The sequence below is a fragment of the Solenopsis invicta genome, chromosome 11 (assembly GCF_016802725.1).
Source record: "Solenopsis invicta isolate M01_SB chromosome 11, UNIL_Sinv_3.0, whole genome shotgun sequence".
NCBI classification, from domain to species: Eukaryota; Metazoa; Arthropoda; class Insecta; order Hymenoptera; family Formicidae; genus Solenopsis; species Solenopsis invicta.
Window position 1 is genome coordinate 5,564,813 of NC_052674.1, and position 18,487 is coordinate 5,583,299.

At 36.2% G+C, this 18,487-nt stretch overlaps 2 protein-coding genes across 3 annotated transcripts in view; both read right to left on the reverse strand.

The window, feature by feature from the left end:
* Positions 1–7,160, reverse strand: part of LOC105201618 (receptor-type guanylate cyclase gcy-3) — a 37,357-nt gene extending 30,197 nt beyond the window's left edge. For both annotated transcript variants that reach the window (XM_011169694.3, XM_039455254.1), the window contains exon 1: positions 6,435–7,160. The gene's annotated coding sequence lies outside the window, so the exon portion shown is untranslated. The remainder of the gene's footprint in view (positions 1–6,434) is intronic.
* A 2,948-nt stretch (positions 7,161–10,108) lies between these two features.
* LOC105201625 lies at positions 10,109–11,956 on the reverse strand. Its single transcript, XM_011169705.3, has 3 exons — positions 10,718–11,956; positions 10,531–10,617; positions 10,109–10,468 (listed from the first exon to the last, which is right to left on the reverse strand). The coding sequence occupies exons 1-3, from the start codon at positions 11,777–11,779 to the stop codon at positions 10,367–10,369; spliced, it is 1,251 nt and encodes a 416-aa protein (XP_011168007.2). The 5' UTR covers positions 11,780–11,956; the 3' UTR covers positions 10,109–10,366.
* Between the last annotated feature and the right edge of the window lie 6,531 nt (positions 11,957–18,487).

Consider the following 18,487-nt stretch of genomic DNA (forward strand, 5'->3'; position numbering starts at 1 on the left):
ATAAACTATAGAACATTGTGGTAGAAATATATTTTTTTAACACATGCGCTCGATTGCATCTTCATTAGAAACTTATGAATCCCCGGTGTACGTATATCGCGTAATTATCAGTACTATGAGTGTGTGTCGTCGCGATGCTCATAAAAAAAAAAACTTATACTTGTTTACGTCGATATACGTAAAAAAAAATGTCGCGTCATGCGTGATAACCGACACAGCCATTCCACAAGACTCATAAATGCGCATAATTATCGAGATCGAAAATATTTGTGCTTGCCGTGAGAAAAACTCCAAAGTTTTTAAATATGTAATATCAATGTGAGAAAAAAATTAATTAAGCAATTTGCAAAATAACTCGTTAATTTATCTTTATGAATAGCTTCATTTATTTTGTCAGGCAAATAGAATAATTATGTAAAAGTAATTAAATAATTACATAGCGTAGAGTAAAGAATTTTTTTTGGATTTGCGAATTTTTTTTATTTTGATAATTGATATTTACTGGCATGCTATACTGGACGATTAAGATCTTGATTATCGCGGCGCTAATGAAAGTGGCTCGTTACGAGGATCGAATGAATGCTCGTCAATTTCTCACAGCGGGCGATCAGTCGGAAGTGTAAATGGTAACATAGTGTTACGTAGTACGTTCATTGAAATAAATGTCTGTCTATATACACACATTGCGCTTGCACACTCCTTTATATATTATAAATAATTCCATTCTAGAATTTTTAGAATGGATCGTTAGTTGTGCGTATTTATCGAGCCTTATTTTAAAATAAAAATTTTGTTTGCGTACATAAGTCTTAGCGTCGTATTTTCTCAAAGAAGAAACAATTATAGAGGCAGCAAATACTCGAGTAATAAGCACAAAAAAGTAATGGAATGATATTTCTTTATCGTTGCCAAGTTGTTTTTCTCAACGAATTCAATTAGATAAGCCCTCTCGCTTTACCTTGTACGCGACTTGGATCCCAAAAGAAGTGTTCCACTCTGATTTGAGGGAGAGAAAAATGTACTCTATCACGCATTCTCTCGAAGGTTTTGCCGAACCTCTTACGTAATGGGTTTCGTGGAAACGTTTATCTAGTAGAAAAATATGCATCGGTCAATGCCGAAGCAGCCGTTATTCGTACATCAGCCTAATAATTCTGTTTGTTCCAGCGGACGACGCGACCGGCGACTGACTCACGCACTCGCGACTTGCGGCGCAACCCAGATCCGATTTTATCTCCGCTGTAACGCGCCGTGCATCGTGCCATTACGTAGCCCGAGAAAAACAACTTGTCATCGTGCGTCTTACGTCGCGGCACTCTTGTACGCTCGTAGAAAATTATTATCTTTCCGCTCTCTCATGAATGGATTCGTTCGCTCTCTCGGGACGACGAGAGAAAGTGCGCGAAAATCACTCGTCGAATTGAAACGCGGCAATCGCGATTTCGTCAGTGTTTAAAGGGAGGGGGGGGGGAGGAGGAAGGGACGTCACGAACGATGATCGAGTTTAGAAACACAAATACTTCGAGCGGCAGTGTTTGATTCCTCTACCTTTCTCCCACTTTCCCGCCGTTCCTCTACTTTACCACGAGAAGTTGAAATAATTTTCGTATAGAAATTTAATGAGGAAAATGAGAATGGAAACTGCACATGTGTGCTCTAAAAATATTTACGTCAATTAATAAGATTGCGTTAATTTTTTGTGTGCTGTATTTTTTTTACATCTCATGTAAACGCACGTCTTGATCAGGATGAGGTCTGTACTGATCATAAGGAAAGTCAAGAACTCGTAGAAAATGCACGCCTCATGATGTCAACGGGGTCGCCATTTGCGTGCAAATCGCACACACGTGCATTCGTTGTACATACGCGGACTCTTTCCTCCCGCATAATTAATGCCTCCGCCTGGGGAATGAAAGGTAGCGCCGACTGAAGTAGCGACACGAATCAAGAACTTTGTTGAGGCATGCTCCGTGCATGCCCGAGCTCCGAATTGCGTCGCAATAGGACTCCGAGAGAGTAGTGAAGCAACGCGATGTGTAGCAATCGGAGCACGCTGAGATATACAAGATAAATGGAAAGTCTTAACGACGCAATTGGAAGTGCGAAAACCAACTGCGCAAAACCAACATTGGCCGTAATTCGAAGGCGATGCAACATCGCGGAAGAAGGCGCGCGAAATGGCTGACGTAAATCGAGATTTTACTCGTGCGTAAAAGCCGCCGGTTTAATTGCACATGCAGATTGAACCAAATTAAAGTATTCTCCGTTTGCCTACATTTCGAATTGCAAGTACGTCACTTGGCGCGAATTTATGCAAGATATTACCATGTCTTCGGCAAATTATCGCTTGGGAAAATTATAAGTTAAGTTAATAAGTATATTATCTTCAAAATGCACGTGACGCAGTTTGCGAAACGACCTCGAAAAAAGAAATGAATTGAATTCATTCCAAACAAGGCGTAAAATTACGATGTCTTTTCTCAAGTGAATCGCATCCGTTCGAATAGCTAGTTCCGATCGACTGGAATCGTGACAATGACTATCACGGGCAAGGTCAAATGATCGAAGCGAATGGAGACCGGATCTCGGAAAGGCGACGACATTGACCATAAAATAAAAAAAAAATGAGCATCTAACTATATATATATATTTTTTTTTGTAAAATAACAGGTAAATAATAGGTCCGCATTCCCGGTTTGCTTCGCTCATAGATTGCCTATTTTCAGCAGACAAAGCAGATCAGGGAGCGCTCACAGATTATTTAATACGATTGATTCTTGCCTTTAATTCTTCGCTGGATGATTCCAAGTGAAGAAACCAATTGTAATAAAGTATTTGCTTTATCCGCTTTGAACGTAGGTAATATTTCGTGTTTTCGCGAAATATTACCTACGTTACTCGCTGTACGTAACCGTGCCCGAGCGCAATTATCACGTCGACTATAACTTCGGAGACTCTCACGTTTAAACGCCACGCGTAAACTTCACGATAAACTGCGTATTCAAAAGTGTATGATATTATTTAGAATCGTAATTTTTTTAGTTTACATCTGTGTGCGAAGAAACGGTGATATAATAAGAAAGAGAAAAAAAAGGGAATAGGATACTCTACACACGTATGCTCATTTAATTTTTATAAATTAAATCGAATATGTTGAGAAGATGGTATTACGGCTACGCATTTACATTTTGTATATTTACTTCATTAATAATCAGCTTTTTAAACGAAAAATTTAATGAGTACATTCGTCACTGTCATCGTTAATATTGTTTAATCGATTCTAGACTTAAGTTATGAAATATTTATTACATGGGATATTATTTATAAAAATCTGACGACAGTGCATAAAATGTTCAAAGAAAATAAGATAGTCCACCCACACAAAAATAAATTTAGTTTCGTTTAAAAAATACAGTGTTTCGTTATAAAATTATACATTCATTCAAAATGGAGAGAAAATATTGCAGAATATATGCAAATGTATGTAAATAATTTTTTCACTTATGATACAAGTAATATAAACTGTAAATTGGCAGTAGAACTACAATCAACTTATCGATTCACTTATCGATCAACTAATTACTTCGACATGAAAAACTTTGAAGAAGAAGCCGTATCAAGTCTGTTACGTCAGCACGCTTAAAGGGGTGCTAGCAAAATTTCATGCTATTGTTTCAGTTTGGCATAACTGTGTGTGCAACCGAGTAAAATATTAAATAACAAAAAGAAAACGCTCAAGTAAATGTATATTCGTGTACTAATGCACTCAAGTTTAATAAAAAAGAATGAGGAAGTATATATAATTAAATGCTAAGATATACCTGTTAAAAAAGTTTTAAAATGCTCAGAGGTAAAAACCATTAGATAACGACGGACTAGTAAACAAATAATTCTATAAATAATTACTAGAATTAATCCGCTACACGAAAAGAATAATTTTACTGCAGTATTTATAAAAATTTTTCTACAGATCAGAAAATAATTTTATGTTGCTATCCAAATAATTATGCAGGGCACTCAAAAACTTGTTAATATTGTTGTAAAAATTTTTGACATTCCAGAAACCAGCAGGAAACATCCAATATAAATATTTTAATGGTCCAACATGATTATTTTCAATCTGTATTTCAGCAAAATCGTTGTTTCGGTGTAATAAGGGAGATATTACGAGTAGCCATTATATCTACAAGGCCCATAAAATGCCTTCCCCTCTACTTTACCGCAGTAATGCGTACGGCATTATTACATTCGTAAAATTTCAAAATACAAGGGAGAAACAGGTTTATATTTATTAATTATAATTCGGTCCATCTGGTGGAGGTAGCTGCGCGTAGGATGGGTAAGACATCGCTATCTGGCACATTGCTAATCGTCACGTTTTTATAGCGCGCGTGCCACCGCACGGTGGATAATGCGACGGACGATGATAAACGATATACATATAATACGATCCGCCTTCACACACGTATATCGAACGATTCGCAAAATCACTTATTTGCCGTCCCGCCGAAAACGATAATTCGACGAACGCAGCCGCGCGAGTCAAAACACGCGAATTCACACCTTTCATTCAAACGGTTTCTACAATGATCGCTTCGATGAACTACGTGTGCAGACACAAAACAACCTTGGATGGAAATTAAAATATCTCGCCGTACGTGCACGTAAGTTTTGTCACGATGACAATCGAGCACGTCGCCGGCTGTTTGTTCGCGCCGAATTTATCGAACGACAATATTAGCACAAGTTGACTCAATCCGTCTTCGGTGAACGTTTTCAATGCACTTCGCGTCCGTTACGCCGTTATGCACGTCACGTTAGGTCCGCGCGGAGATAAACACGAATCGAGCAACATGCGCGAATCAAATAATGATTGACGTCGCCGCTGACGTTTGATTTTTTTTTATTCTGCGTGAGAAAATTGGAATTGCAAAGAAATAGCTCCCATTAAGTTAATTAAAGATGAAAAACAACTTTCAGTTTCTTTTTATTAAATTTCATTCTTTTGTACGTGAGGTAGAAGAAAGTTTGATAGCGGATTATTTAGAATTTAATTGTAACAACAAAAGCAATGTACGAGTATACAGCAAGCAAAGAAATTTCTTACGTTTCTCTTCGAAAATAACATTATCGAAGATTAGAGAGGAGAATAAAGCGATCAATTCTCGAGAGAACAATTTGAGGCAGAAGAGTTGTGCGGCTGGAGTCAATGGTATGAGAAACTCGTCGCGTATATTGTCGACAAGACTAGACGACTCATTGTCGCGTTCATAAATTCTCGTTAGTCTCTGCTAACAGCATATAATAACTCAAAGACGCTATTGCGCGCTCGAGCGCGTCTAACGGAAACGTCTATCGCGCGTCGCGTACAGTCTGCAAAAAGTTCACTGACTTCCGCCGCGCGGATTCGCGCGCGAAACCTCAATTAGACCTTACCGCGGCGTTCTCTTATTAATTATTTGCTCAATTCATTCCGGCCGTTTTAATCGTATTTTTTATCTATTTACTTTTCGTTAATGTTATCTGAGCTCATATCTCGAGCTTAAATTATTCTTTTCTCGGCGCTTTGCTGGGAAAAGATTTGCTCGGATTATCTTTAAATTCATTTTTCGCGTGATATTTGAAATTGTGACTTGTATAATAGTGATAATGAATTTTCGCTGAAGGCGACTCAAAATTTCCCATGTATTATAAAGCGAACGATCGTCGTGACTTTTTATACGAGTTAGACGAGCCACGCACTTATTTATGACGAGAGATAGTGCCCTAACAATTCCACAAAGTGCGCCAAATGCTTTACCCACATTTCTTGGCACGTCGTCTCGATTAGGATTGGTGATACAAGAGTCGCGCCGACGTAAATATAGCACGAACCCAATCTTCCGTTTCATTGTCCGTGTCGTCGGTTTCTTAATAACAGCAAATGTTAAATATAAAAGAATTATTTTGAGATACTACTTTAAAAACAAAAGCGTAACTCGCAAATTTTTTAAGATAAGCGGACGAATTTACTTAACAATGTACTGACAAAAAATAAATAAATATATCCTCCTTGAAGTCATCAGCTTAACATAAATACAGGTAATTACCGGAACTAGATAAAGAGATAAGACGTCACGACGTGGACCGAAAGTTTCGAAAGTGCTCGGTAATTAACTACTCATTACGGCGGTAAGCTTTAATTATTGTCCATTGCGTAAAAAAAAAAACAACTGAAAAAAAATTCTTTCGTGCGCAGTTACACGTGACAAAGTTTAATGAGGGGAAGTTCCGGACGGTAAGCCCGTTTTACTGCGGACATCATAATACCAAGATCCGAAAAACAGCGTTGCAACATAGAAATTTCTCGGGCTGCGGCGGCGTATGCATGTGGGAAGCGTCGCGTCGTCGCGTCTCATGCGAGGCGAATATGAAAGCAAATGCCGGTAACTTACTCGGTCGAACGGGAATCGGTCTCGAGAGGCGCCCTTGCACCTCTCGAAGCACGGCCGCGCGGCGTAGATCGACGGCGCTCTCTCACGCGGGAATTAAAGTCGCTGCATCCCAGGCACTCGCGTCGACGGACGGCACGCCGATTACGTGTCTGCTCGCTTTATATCCCAGATCTGGTCGCTGTGCTCGTTACCGCGAGATGCGCAGAGGAGAACCCGTGACGCGGATTCGGCAGCGGCATCGGGAAATCCGCGGACAAGATCGCGTTTCTCGCATGGATCACCAGGTCGCACGACGCTCGTTCGCGAACTTGCATCCACCGAACCCGCCGCCTCTTTTCCGCTTTATCTAATCGTGTACCAGTTCGATACGCTCTCGAACGTCCATTAACGAGCGCAAAGATCGCACGTTAGTCCGCGTCTGCGCGAGTCGTTCAATTTCACTAGCACTTTGAACTCCGTTTCTTTTTTTTTTCTTTTTTTATTTATTTTTTTTTTTTTATCAAACGTTTCCGTTTCTCTTCGAAGCACCTCGACCTTTTGGCAGGTGTACGCGACGCGCGACGTTGCTCAGCCGAGAGGGAAGAATTCGCTACGGCTGCTGTTCCCCGAACAGTGGGTCCGATTCGCAAGCGATGTATTCGTGTTACAGCGGTTCGCGCAAGAGCAACACTCTTCAACGTTCACTCTGCGCGGCGGTCGGCGCGGCACTGACAATTGCGCATTGGTCGGAGGCGCCGCGGCGCGCGATGAGACGCGATCGCGAAATCGCGTGATCGCCTACACGCGCGCTGCTGCTGCATTCCTCTGTCTCTCTCTTTCCCACATACACGCACACATACTCGCTCACCTCTTTCCCCGCCGCCAGAATTAGACAAAAGAACGGAATTCCGGACTGTCTGAAAGAATCGCGGCGCGTACAATGATGCTCTAACTCGTGAGATCTCGTTTCGCGAGCGATCCATGGAATGCAGCTGTCGCGATGTATATATTCACGTAAATGCAGTCTCCTTGCGCTAGATGCGCGCCATGTGCGTCGCCGCGCAGCACGTGTTGTCATGGTTTCACCTATAGAACCACTTGACACCTATACGGTGCGCACGGAATGTTCCTATAAGCGCTATAATATTCCTAGAATATTATACGAGTATTATTAAAAGTCAAAATAATATTCCGAGAATATTCAATATTTTTAATATTATTTTTATATTATGGAAATGTATCAATGTTTTATGTTCCCATTTTTTTTATATATTACAATATTCAATATTATATAAAATGCGTATGTTGGGTGGTACATTATTTCCATACATTATGAAAATGTGGAATATTCTATGAATACTATTTTGATAAAAAATTAATGTAAATTATTAATAAGATGTTCATAAACTTTATAACTGTTATATGTAAAGAATATTTCCGCTGATTTAAAATATTCTCATGATTATTTACTTCTCATAATATTCATATAATAATCATATATTATCAGTAATAGACGTCATCACTTTATTAATATTAAATAATATCATGACGATGGGTATTTCAGATTAAGAGAGTCTTACGTCAATGGCCTCTTTGACGAAATTTGAATCGATCTTTCTTTAGCAAAAATATCGCGAGAGGCTATGGTTTATCGCAAGTTCACCTCTTCGTTCTAATGTTAAAGTTGGCGAGAAAGTCTAGGATATCTCGTATAAATAGCACCGTTATGCAGCGCTGTGCCGCTTTATTTGTTTCTTATCAAAATCGCGCGGACATAGTAAAAAACACATGTTTTGATTTGTGTTAAAATCGACTCTGGTTAAAATATTTGTATTGAATTTTTATCACACCAAAATATTAATTTAGCATTATGTGACTGCGTCATTTGAAGATTTTGTGTTAATATTTAACATTTCTTAGTGTTAAAATTTATATGTGAATAAACAAATAATATAAATTATAAAATTAATGTAGTCTTGAAACGTAAATTAAGATAAATGAAAAAATTAATGAATATACGTATCAACCATAAATTTTAATTTTATTGGAAAAATCTGCTTCCACAATTGGTTTCCAAGTTATCAAAGTGTTATATTTCTTTGTATTAATCTTTCATTTTATATTAAATTAACACGAAAATTTGTGTGGATCGTTTAAAGCATGTAAAATGTGTTAAAATTAATACAAAAAATTTTTACTATGTACATATGGCGTGGTAAAGAGCTAATTACATTAACACATCGGAAAAAAGATGTTGCGCCCAGTTTATTTGTCATTGCATTATGTAATACGTAACGAAAACTTCCATGCATTTTACTATTAGCCACTTGACTCTATCTAGTCTGTTGACATTTTAGTTTTTACACGCAACGTTTTTCTACAGCGGGCAGCAATGCTTATTCGCATCAGCATGATGTTGCATAAATTGCAGTCTCATTCAGTTCGTGCCGAAATATGCTCGTCCGGACCGATGTCCAGTGCGAGATAAACGGCGCGTCGTCGCCCGGTGCCGAAATAATTTACTCGACCTATATTCGTCGATTTCGTTGCTTTTTGGTCTCCAGACAAAATAAGAGGAAAATACGAGAAAGGAGAAGGGATGAGGCGAGTGCAGAGGCGAGTGCAGAGGCGATTCCGGTAGAAAAATTTGTCCAAAGTATCTGCACGGTGCTCAAGCGTGAGACAATGCATCATCTACTTGTCGTGATCCAAGCCTCGCGTCGCAGCATTAAAGTCCGATTGAAATCATTAACGCATTTAATCTAAATTAACCTTTGCGTCTGTGTATGGATATTATCACGCAGTAGAACGTTGACCTTGACGACAATAGATCGCAATCCGGCTACACCCCACATGCCTCCGCACTGAATGAAAACTCAGTTTTGTGGCCTTCGCCGGCGAAACGCTATTAAACAATACAAACCGCAGTAGACGTGTGACGTACTCCTTATTATTATTATCATACCTATAATAACCCGCGATAAATTACTTTTTTATACCACACGCGTTTCCATGAGCTCATTTTAGCACCATTTACTTCAATCAGCCGTCGTTGACAAAGACATTGAGAAGGCGGTATCTTCGTTTCTTTTTTTACAAATGCCAGATAACAAACGTCAAATCGACGAAGCGATAAATCTTCATTGCTTTAAAATACGAAATACACATTTGCATTTGTAAAAAAAATTCAAGGCCATGCAAAATTACCAATTTACGATTTAGCAATTGCAAAGTGATAGACAAGGTCAAAAGTCACTTCCCTGCATCACTCGCTGACGATAAGGACGAGAATTCCAGGGGGAAAAATGCCTGAAAATTACATATGCTGCAGTTTGCAGCGCGCAATCCATTCCCCTGCAGCGCGGAGTGTTGACATGTGATTTTAGACCTCGAAGATTGCATTTATCGCTGAATTTCCGCGCCAATATGACCGTTCATGTGGCGCTCAATGAAACGAAAATTTAATTGCTCTTTTATACATATGTGTTACTAAACTGCCGCTGGCCATCGTAGAACGAGATAAAACTTGTCACGCAGATAAAACTTGACACATTAGTTACATACAATTTTGCATATCCAAATCATACCGGGCTATTGACGTAAGAATTAATTCGTTTTAATTTTAATCCAAGAAGTTAACAGCTTAAATTGGACCATGAAATTTAATAAATCCAAAGCAATATTTGTCCAGAACTTTTATTACGTCTCACACGCTGCACTTAAGCAAATAAAACTTATTAGAAGCTTATGTTTGATTCGTTGAGTTTTACATAATAAAAGTTTCCAAATGTTCTGTACATTATACATATAAATATAAAATATCAGGCGATGTTCTACTCGTAATGCATAAAAAAAATTTTAATATCTAAAAACATGTTTTTTTTTTTTTGATATATTTATATATACCTTATTTTATATATATATATATATATATATATATATTATGTATACAATTAAATTGTCTGCGTACTATTGGCTGAAGATTTTCCGCAAGATTTCGACGTGACCAAGAATTGTATTAAAATTAATAGGTACGTGGTGATGCTACCCACTATCTATAAGCAAAATCACAAAATAAACAATTGTAATTAATTAAGGCAAATGATAAATCGCTTACCGCAGTGAGGAGTGTTGCGTCCACACAAAGGCCCTTCGCGCAAAATGTGTTTTCACGATGCAATATTTGCAAGGAAAACAATTGCAACTGCAACGTCAGAATATTTAATTAAATACAACTATATAATCAACAGATTCAACACATGAAAATGTCACGTACAAAACATTTTTGTAAAAAAATTAACTACCTCATCTTTGATCTGCTTATCGCTGGTGCTGATGAGCACGTCGTGAACGGTCGTGCCAATCTGCAGGGCTTGATCTTTGCCGGTATCGCAGGCCCATACCACAAACGCTATTTTTATAGAATAATATGCTACGGACGTGATGTAGTACGCGTGCCAGATCTGTTTCTCCAGATTGATAATGGATACGCCGTCTTGCCACTGTACTATGTAGAAGTACAAGCTGAAAGTGATTTCGGCGAAAGTCATGACTATGGTGGCGAGAAGTTGCAGACTGAAAATCGCGTTCAGCATCTGCACGGTGTCGCTGACTATCAGATGCCGCTTTTTCAGAGCTTTAAGCTCCATTAATAGAAATGGATTTCTCTGCTCGTGATAGATCCGTCTGAGGAGATGCGGCTCGTCGCTCACCACGTGTTCTCGCAGACTCACCAGATTGTCGTTGATTCGTTTGAAACAGGCCTTTAGCACACAAACGCAATTCATGTACAGCATGTCCGTCTGAAATACTAGCAGGGTGATGTACATTGCTATAACCTTGAGAAAGAAATCGCCATAATTATCGGACCAACAATTCGACGCTTGGCCGATTAGCAAGAGGAAACCGATGATGTCCTTGGCATGGATCAACCTTGACATCTTCTGATACGTTTCGGGAGGCAATCTTGAAGAGATTTCCAATGTGGTTTGGAGTAAATGCATTCGCGGTTTGCTCAAGATACACGTGACGATCGCTATAAAACCGCCGAGTACGTAGTAGCAATTACACTGAAGTGCTCCAGGTACGCCATCATATTTGATCTTCTCGGCAACGTCAATCTCGTAGAGTATCGTCAGCCCCGTCGCACTTACGATGCTTATAACGATGATCGACAGGACGTAGCGCGCTTTAGAAAACTCGAAGGTCGAAGCGTTGATCTTGTACGGGAATATTCCGAGAATGCGACAGAAAATGAAGCAGGGATACATCAAGGATTGAAAGTCCGTCGCGTGGAACGGCCACCATTTTTTCCGCACTTTGCCCTTGGCTCGTCCTTCGGACTTCGGCGGCGGACTACTGATCATGATCAGCCAAGTGTCATGAGAGAACAGCGACCTAGATCGTAGATTGCATTTGGAAAATTATTAATCGCATTATCGGTGCACATTGACCTTTTCTCTGAGCGTGTAGAGTTCCTCTTTTCACGGTAAGCGCCGACGCGGCCTCTTTTCGTGGTCTAAACCCGCCGAGTTCAAGTTAAAAACTGCGAGAAGTTGCTGCGTCGGGTAGCGGGACAGGACACCATTTGTTAGCCGTGAAGTAACCATGGTGTTCTTCGATCGGCACTTATCACCCCTGGGATGCAACGCATAAAGTAATGATGTGTAATTGTCGTGGCATATACTTACGACCCATCATCTTGCGCATCTAGGTCGCGCGCAAGGCGAATCATGTGCGAACGTGCACATGTAAAACAGAAAACCGAATACGGCTGCGCAACATTCGTACGTGGATTAATAGTTCTCAAAGATCCGTCAATAATGACCGCATATTAAATTATGCATTCTAATTACGCGTTCCATTTCGATTGTTATCTCTATGATTTCGAATACAGACATGTTTCATTGTTACATAGTTATTCATTCGTTTATTTTTAATGGAGAAAAATATACGTCCATTATTTTTTTGATCGAAAACATTGTCATGAATATTTACTTTTCATGCTTAATCTATAGGTGATCATGAATTACAAAATCGTTTATAAATTGAATAAATTAAACACAATTTATATTTAATATTATGCATTAAATTGTGCCGCACGTCTTTTGAGAAACACTGATATCGTGAAAGGCGTATGCGTAACAAATGTATCGTTGATAAACCGTGTTGCGACGCAAGGACAATGCTATTATCTAGATTAGAATTAATCGACAAATTCCCCTGACTTATGAAATTGTTAACAGGTGTGGCATAGTCTGTAGGCAACAAAGTTGGCTGGTCTTTTGTATTTTTGCGACAACAAAAGGATGGGGTAGCGAACGATGCGAACGTGTTATCATTATGATAATGCGTTGACCGCATTGTGTCTCGAAACTTCATCAAATTATCGTTGATAAACGAAGCTCGAAGTGCAAACATATCGCCAACGAGCTTGAGTTGTTTCCGAGTTGTTTGAAAGTTAAACATTAAATCCACTTTCAATATAATCTATCCACTTTCAATTTCGTCGAAAGATAACATGTGCGCATGCGCATACGAAAACAAGTAAATTAATGTCATTTTATTAAATTAAATTGAATTAGCAGACAATTAATCAATTAGACGGGATTAATTGAAAAAATTGATAACGTATTCTAAATAATCACGTACATAAGGGAACATGTATATAAATAGACGGGTCAAAATGAGACTGAACTTTGATAATTTTTTATGATAAAACGGAAAGAGATAAAGAAATCGTGTTTATTCCACCATTGTAAAGATCATACTTTTAGCCTTGACATTTAAGTCGAGCAGTTTTTTGCATTTAGAAAAAGAGTATGTAAAATTGTAAAAAGTTCGATCAAACCGTTTTAAATATAGATACAATGAGAAAAAAATGTTAATTTGACAAAATTGATTGTTGACTTGATTACGTTTCTTCAGTCCACGTAATTATGTGTTTAGTTTAAATATATTTACATATAAAATATTTGAACTTTATTTTAATCATTTATATACTTAACTTAAATACATAAATACTTAAACTGAAGAAGTTTAATCAAGCTGAAAAATTAATAAACTATTTTTCTCAGTGTAGATCTATATGGCCCTCCCTTTCCCTCCAAGGTGTCCCTACGTCTATCGTGTGTCCTTTCACTTACGAATTCTTTGATCAATTAAGAGTTGATTTTTCTCAGCGAAATTGCAGAAACGTTCAAATTGATCAAAGAATTCATAGATGAAAGAAATGGATCTCCCTTCAGATCAAAAATAGGATCATAAAATCAGACGCAGCCTATTTATTTTATTTTTTAGTCTACCTTGTGTTAAATATTTTTATATTACCATTTTACAAATTATTTATACATCTAATATTTTTTACTTTTATATATTTTTGTGCAGAATCCAATGGCTTAAAATAGACGAATTGTTATAATATCAAAGATTAATATAAATATAATTTATGTTAAAGATTGTGTACTGTACACATAATCGCTAAAACGTCTTGTTACAAACGTAATTAGTTAATTTTCATTCAATATGCAAATGTAAAAAACACGCTTTTTAGGCTTCCTTTTTGTACACATACTTTTGTAGTGCTTGCGATAATTGTTCTGTCGAAGTATAAAGATATGGTCGTATTGAGAGCACGTTCCATTAGAGAACTGAAAGATACTCAGCATAAATAAATATTCATCATATGCTATTACGTATTTCTGAATATTTTCCATACAATGAAAGATTCATGCGCAAAATTTTTGCGAACGTTTCACATAATTCTGTTTGGCTCGGTGCGTTTATCGTCTTGAACACGCTTTAAACATTTTTACGTATTCGCATGCAACGCTTCATAAAACAGTATATTTATTGCTTGCCTTTATAATACAACGATAATAATCATACTCCGACATATAACGAAAAGCATTTATTCCCATGAATAAAAATGCAGCACGTGGTGCTTACGCAAAGTCTCCGAGTCCTTGAAAGTTTCTCTAGAAAAAAAATATCTATATACATACGTATATATATATATATATATATATATCTGCGTATCATATCATACGTATATATATATATATATATATATATATCTGCGTATCACTAAATTATTAATTAAGAAGAACTTATAATGAAATCAGTATTATGAAATAAATCGGAATAATTAAAATTTAAATATGTGGATACGAATAAATATACCTTGTCAAAAGAGATGTCTTAATATATCTTATTAAACGAGAAATATGTCCTTCAGTTTTCAAATAACTTACTATTAGTGTTATAATACAACTTAAGAAGTAACATAAGACCGGTATAGAATGCCATTATTCCTGTCATACTTTGCATAATTTTCAAATTTATTCTATGACATAAAATGTCATGTAAAATGTCAACATTTTTTTTATGAGGGCAATTTGAAACAAGATAGAAAACATTTTTTATAAACATTTTATAAATATAAGAAACTTTTATTCAAGATTTTAAAAAATTTCACATTTTTCTTAAAAATTTCACTATCGTCTGAAATCAATCTCGATAAAGAAAACAATTTTTAAAAGATTTCTCTTTCATCTTGAATACGCTTAAAAATAATTAATGCAATCAAAATATTTTACAATAGCTCAGTATTATCAGATTCATGTAAGCAAATAAAAGAAATTAGTAAAAAAGTATGTCACACTGATACCAAGCTAGAAATAGAAAGACAACTTTTTGAATGAGTTTGATAAAAATCACTTTTTATGTTATTATTTCTGCATGTATTCTATATGTATCATATCTGATTAATCTATAAAGCAATTAAAATATTGTTAAAATTTCATAGACACATTTTGTATGCGATACATCAATAATTTGAACTACAAAGTGAAAGATTAGCAGGCTGTTTACCATCGGGAAAAAAATCGAAAAAACCTGTAATATTCATAGAATTTATTTTTGAAAAATTATGGGATTTTATTGGAATGCGGCAAATGTTTTTAAATTTTACTTTTAAATTTAAATTCTATCTCTCTTTTACTGACAAATTTATTTCTTTAATCATTTTTTCTTGATAACGTAAAATCGATTAACAATAAATATAGCATACACGCTCACACGTATAATACATTCTCTCTTGGGACTTGCAATTTTTTTATTAAAAAAAAGTAGTGACAATGAAAGACATTTGTTTTAAATTGACATTGCGTTTAAGTAATGTTCGAATTCTGTAAATTCTACTTCTGCTAACAATGAGCTAGATTAGTATTATTGCAGACAGATCATTTTAGTATTATCTTAATTTTAATATTCAAAACTCAAGTGACTTTTTCTGTAATTGTATGATTAAGAAATATCGAAAGATACAATAAAATAAATTTATTTTAAAGTTGCATTTAAAAAATTCTCTAATCTGGAACTTTGAATAAAATTTTAGCAAAATCCGGAAATTCCTTTAAAAGTCTTTTAGAAAATTTGAATAAACACCGTGATCAACAAGCATGATGTAACGTGTAACCAGAACAACATAAAACAGAAGTAAAAAACACTGATTCGAGTAGCACGTGTCGATTGACTTAAGAAAAAAGTAAGACAAATAAAGCATATGTGTATGTGTATATACGTATAGTATTTATATATATGTATGTATAAATATATGCTATATGTATGTGCAGTTGTGTTTTAGGTGCAGAGGTCTGTTCTTTTTACATCTGAACTTGCACTGTTTTTCTTTCCTCTTTTTCTCACTTACGTGAAGAAGAAGAGAAGACAGATAAATGCAGTACTCGAAGTTCAGCTAAAAAGAACACATCTCAAGTATATGCCAGTGATATTAAAAAGTAAATACTTTCTCCGACTAAAAGAAGATGATGGATTCTCACACTGAAGCTGCATTCCAATATATATTGTCAGTACTGAAAATTTATAATTTACGTCACGTATACTATAAATTTTTAATACTGTAGTGGAATTCTGAACTTTGACAATAGTGTCATCGTTGCATTCTCATTGCGCAGCTGTTTCACCGCATATTCATGTATGTACAGTCGTAATACCTGCGTAATGATTCCGATACTGTCGTTAAGTATTCCCAGTAGCAAGCTGACGTTATTTGTCGTCATATTGACGTCAAAATGTCAAAGATATTTATGTTGACATTAAAATGACGACAAAAAAACGTCAGCTTGCTATCTGAGATGGTGTAGAGCGAATTGAAAAAAATAGAATATTTTTTATTAATTTTAAAAAATTGATAAATAATGTGTCTATATTTTCAAAATATGTTTTTATTGAACAAATGTGTTTTCTACTAAAAAAAGTAAGATACAAAATTCGGATAAATAAAAATAAATCATAATAGCACTCTAAATAAATGCGCATACTTACCCAGTAGCCATGATTCATCCCCGAGAAATTATCTGAACTTAAATTATATTTTTTGAGGAATTACAGAATTCCGCTATTTACAGTGAGTTTCAGAACGCAGTTTAAAGAGAAGCGCGCTGATCGCACATGTATGTAACGATATCTCGTTTGTATGAGTATCCTTTCCATTTTCTTTGCGCAACCGCGTTCAGTCCAGAATACTGTAGAATGCTCTATAATCTCTAGAAGTCTAGACCAATCTAAACCTGTTCGTGTTGCTTACACTTCTTGCACTTAGATTCTTCACTTTCTCACTCTCTCTTCGACGCCCGAACATATATTTATCTCGTTTTAAGTGCAAACGTTTTTAAAGTTTTCAAGCAATACAATCAGTGATGGGATATGGGAGGGAAATTCCCTATTTTGAGGGATCTTTTTGGCGTAAAGGGAAAAAGGGATTTTTTTTCTAATATTGCAGTTTGGAATTTCTAGAGTAGTCACTTGGTTTTAGTTTTTCTGACGAATTATTAAAAATATGCTGTTTTTATAAGTTTACACAAAACACTTTTCTATACTAAAATTGACCGCGTTCGGCAGACTCAATAGTTGTAAGTTTTCCGTTGAGTATTATTTGTTAATTGGTTGGTTCTAAAAGTAAAAACCAATCACATTTGATTGCTACTAAGCGGTTTGTTCTACTGAACATAGTCATCGAATCGTTATCGTTTGTATCGATTTCATAAAAAATCGAAGGCAAAAGGATCGATCTTTCGCAAAATTGATTCTTTTCTGGCAATCTTTACGGTCTATACTCTACACTCCACATAGTCGCAGCAAAGTAAATTCACTTGTTATTTCGTGTGATACCAAAGCAGTCTATGGTCCCAGGTCCATGTGCACAGAATTAATTTAATATGTAAGTACACCCAAGGACTTTGATTCTGTCCATGGGGAAATTTTCCAAACTGAGAAGTCGCTATCTTTCTACATACTTACAATTTATGATTAACGTAATGACCAATAAGCTCTAGTCATTACATTAATAACTCAATCATAAACTGCGAGTATGTAGAAAGTGGTGACTTTTCAGTTTAGAAAATTTCCCCATGGACAGAATCAAATTCCATAGGTGTATAGTCGTGAGCTAAAAGGTTGCAACACATTTTCTTCGATGGTTTTTGGAATGTAAACTTGCTCATCGGTAGGCGAACGTAATTGGTTGGATCCACAGGTAAGAACCAATGACGTTCACCGTTCGATGAGCAAGTCTACATTTCAAAAACAATCGAAGAAAATGTGTTGCAACCTTTTAGCTCACGACTGTTGTACATATATTTTCTATTAAATAAAATTGTAAAAATGTTTTATTGTGTTTTATGTTTTCTTAAACATAGCTTATCTCTATGTATCGCCGTTGTACAGCATTTTTTTTATCATTAAAACAGTAATTTTTTGTTATCATTTTGCGTTTTGACTTTTACAGAAACTCATTAGGTCTGTTTATTTTTGCAGCTAAAGTGAGACAAATATATATTTGGACGTTGAAGAAACAGAAACTAAAGATCTTAAGTGTAAAAGTAATGCGAACAAACCTAATAATATGATGAATTTTAATAGTGACAACAAAGAATTACTATTTTAATGGTATACATACATAATAACTTTAAATTTACCGCTCAGAGGGAATTTCATGGTCAAAGTGGGAAATTATTACACCGATAGAGGGAGGTTGCGTTTGCCTCATATAC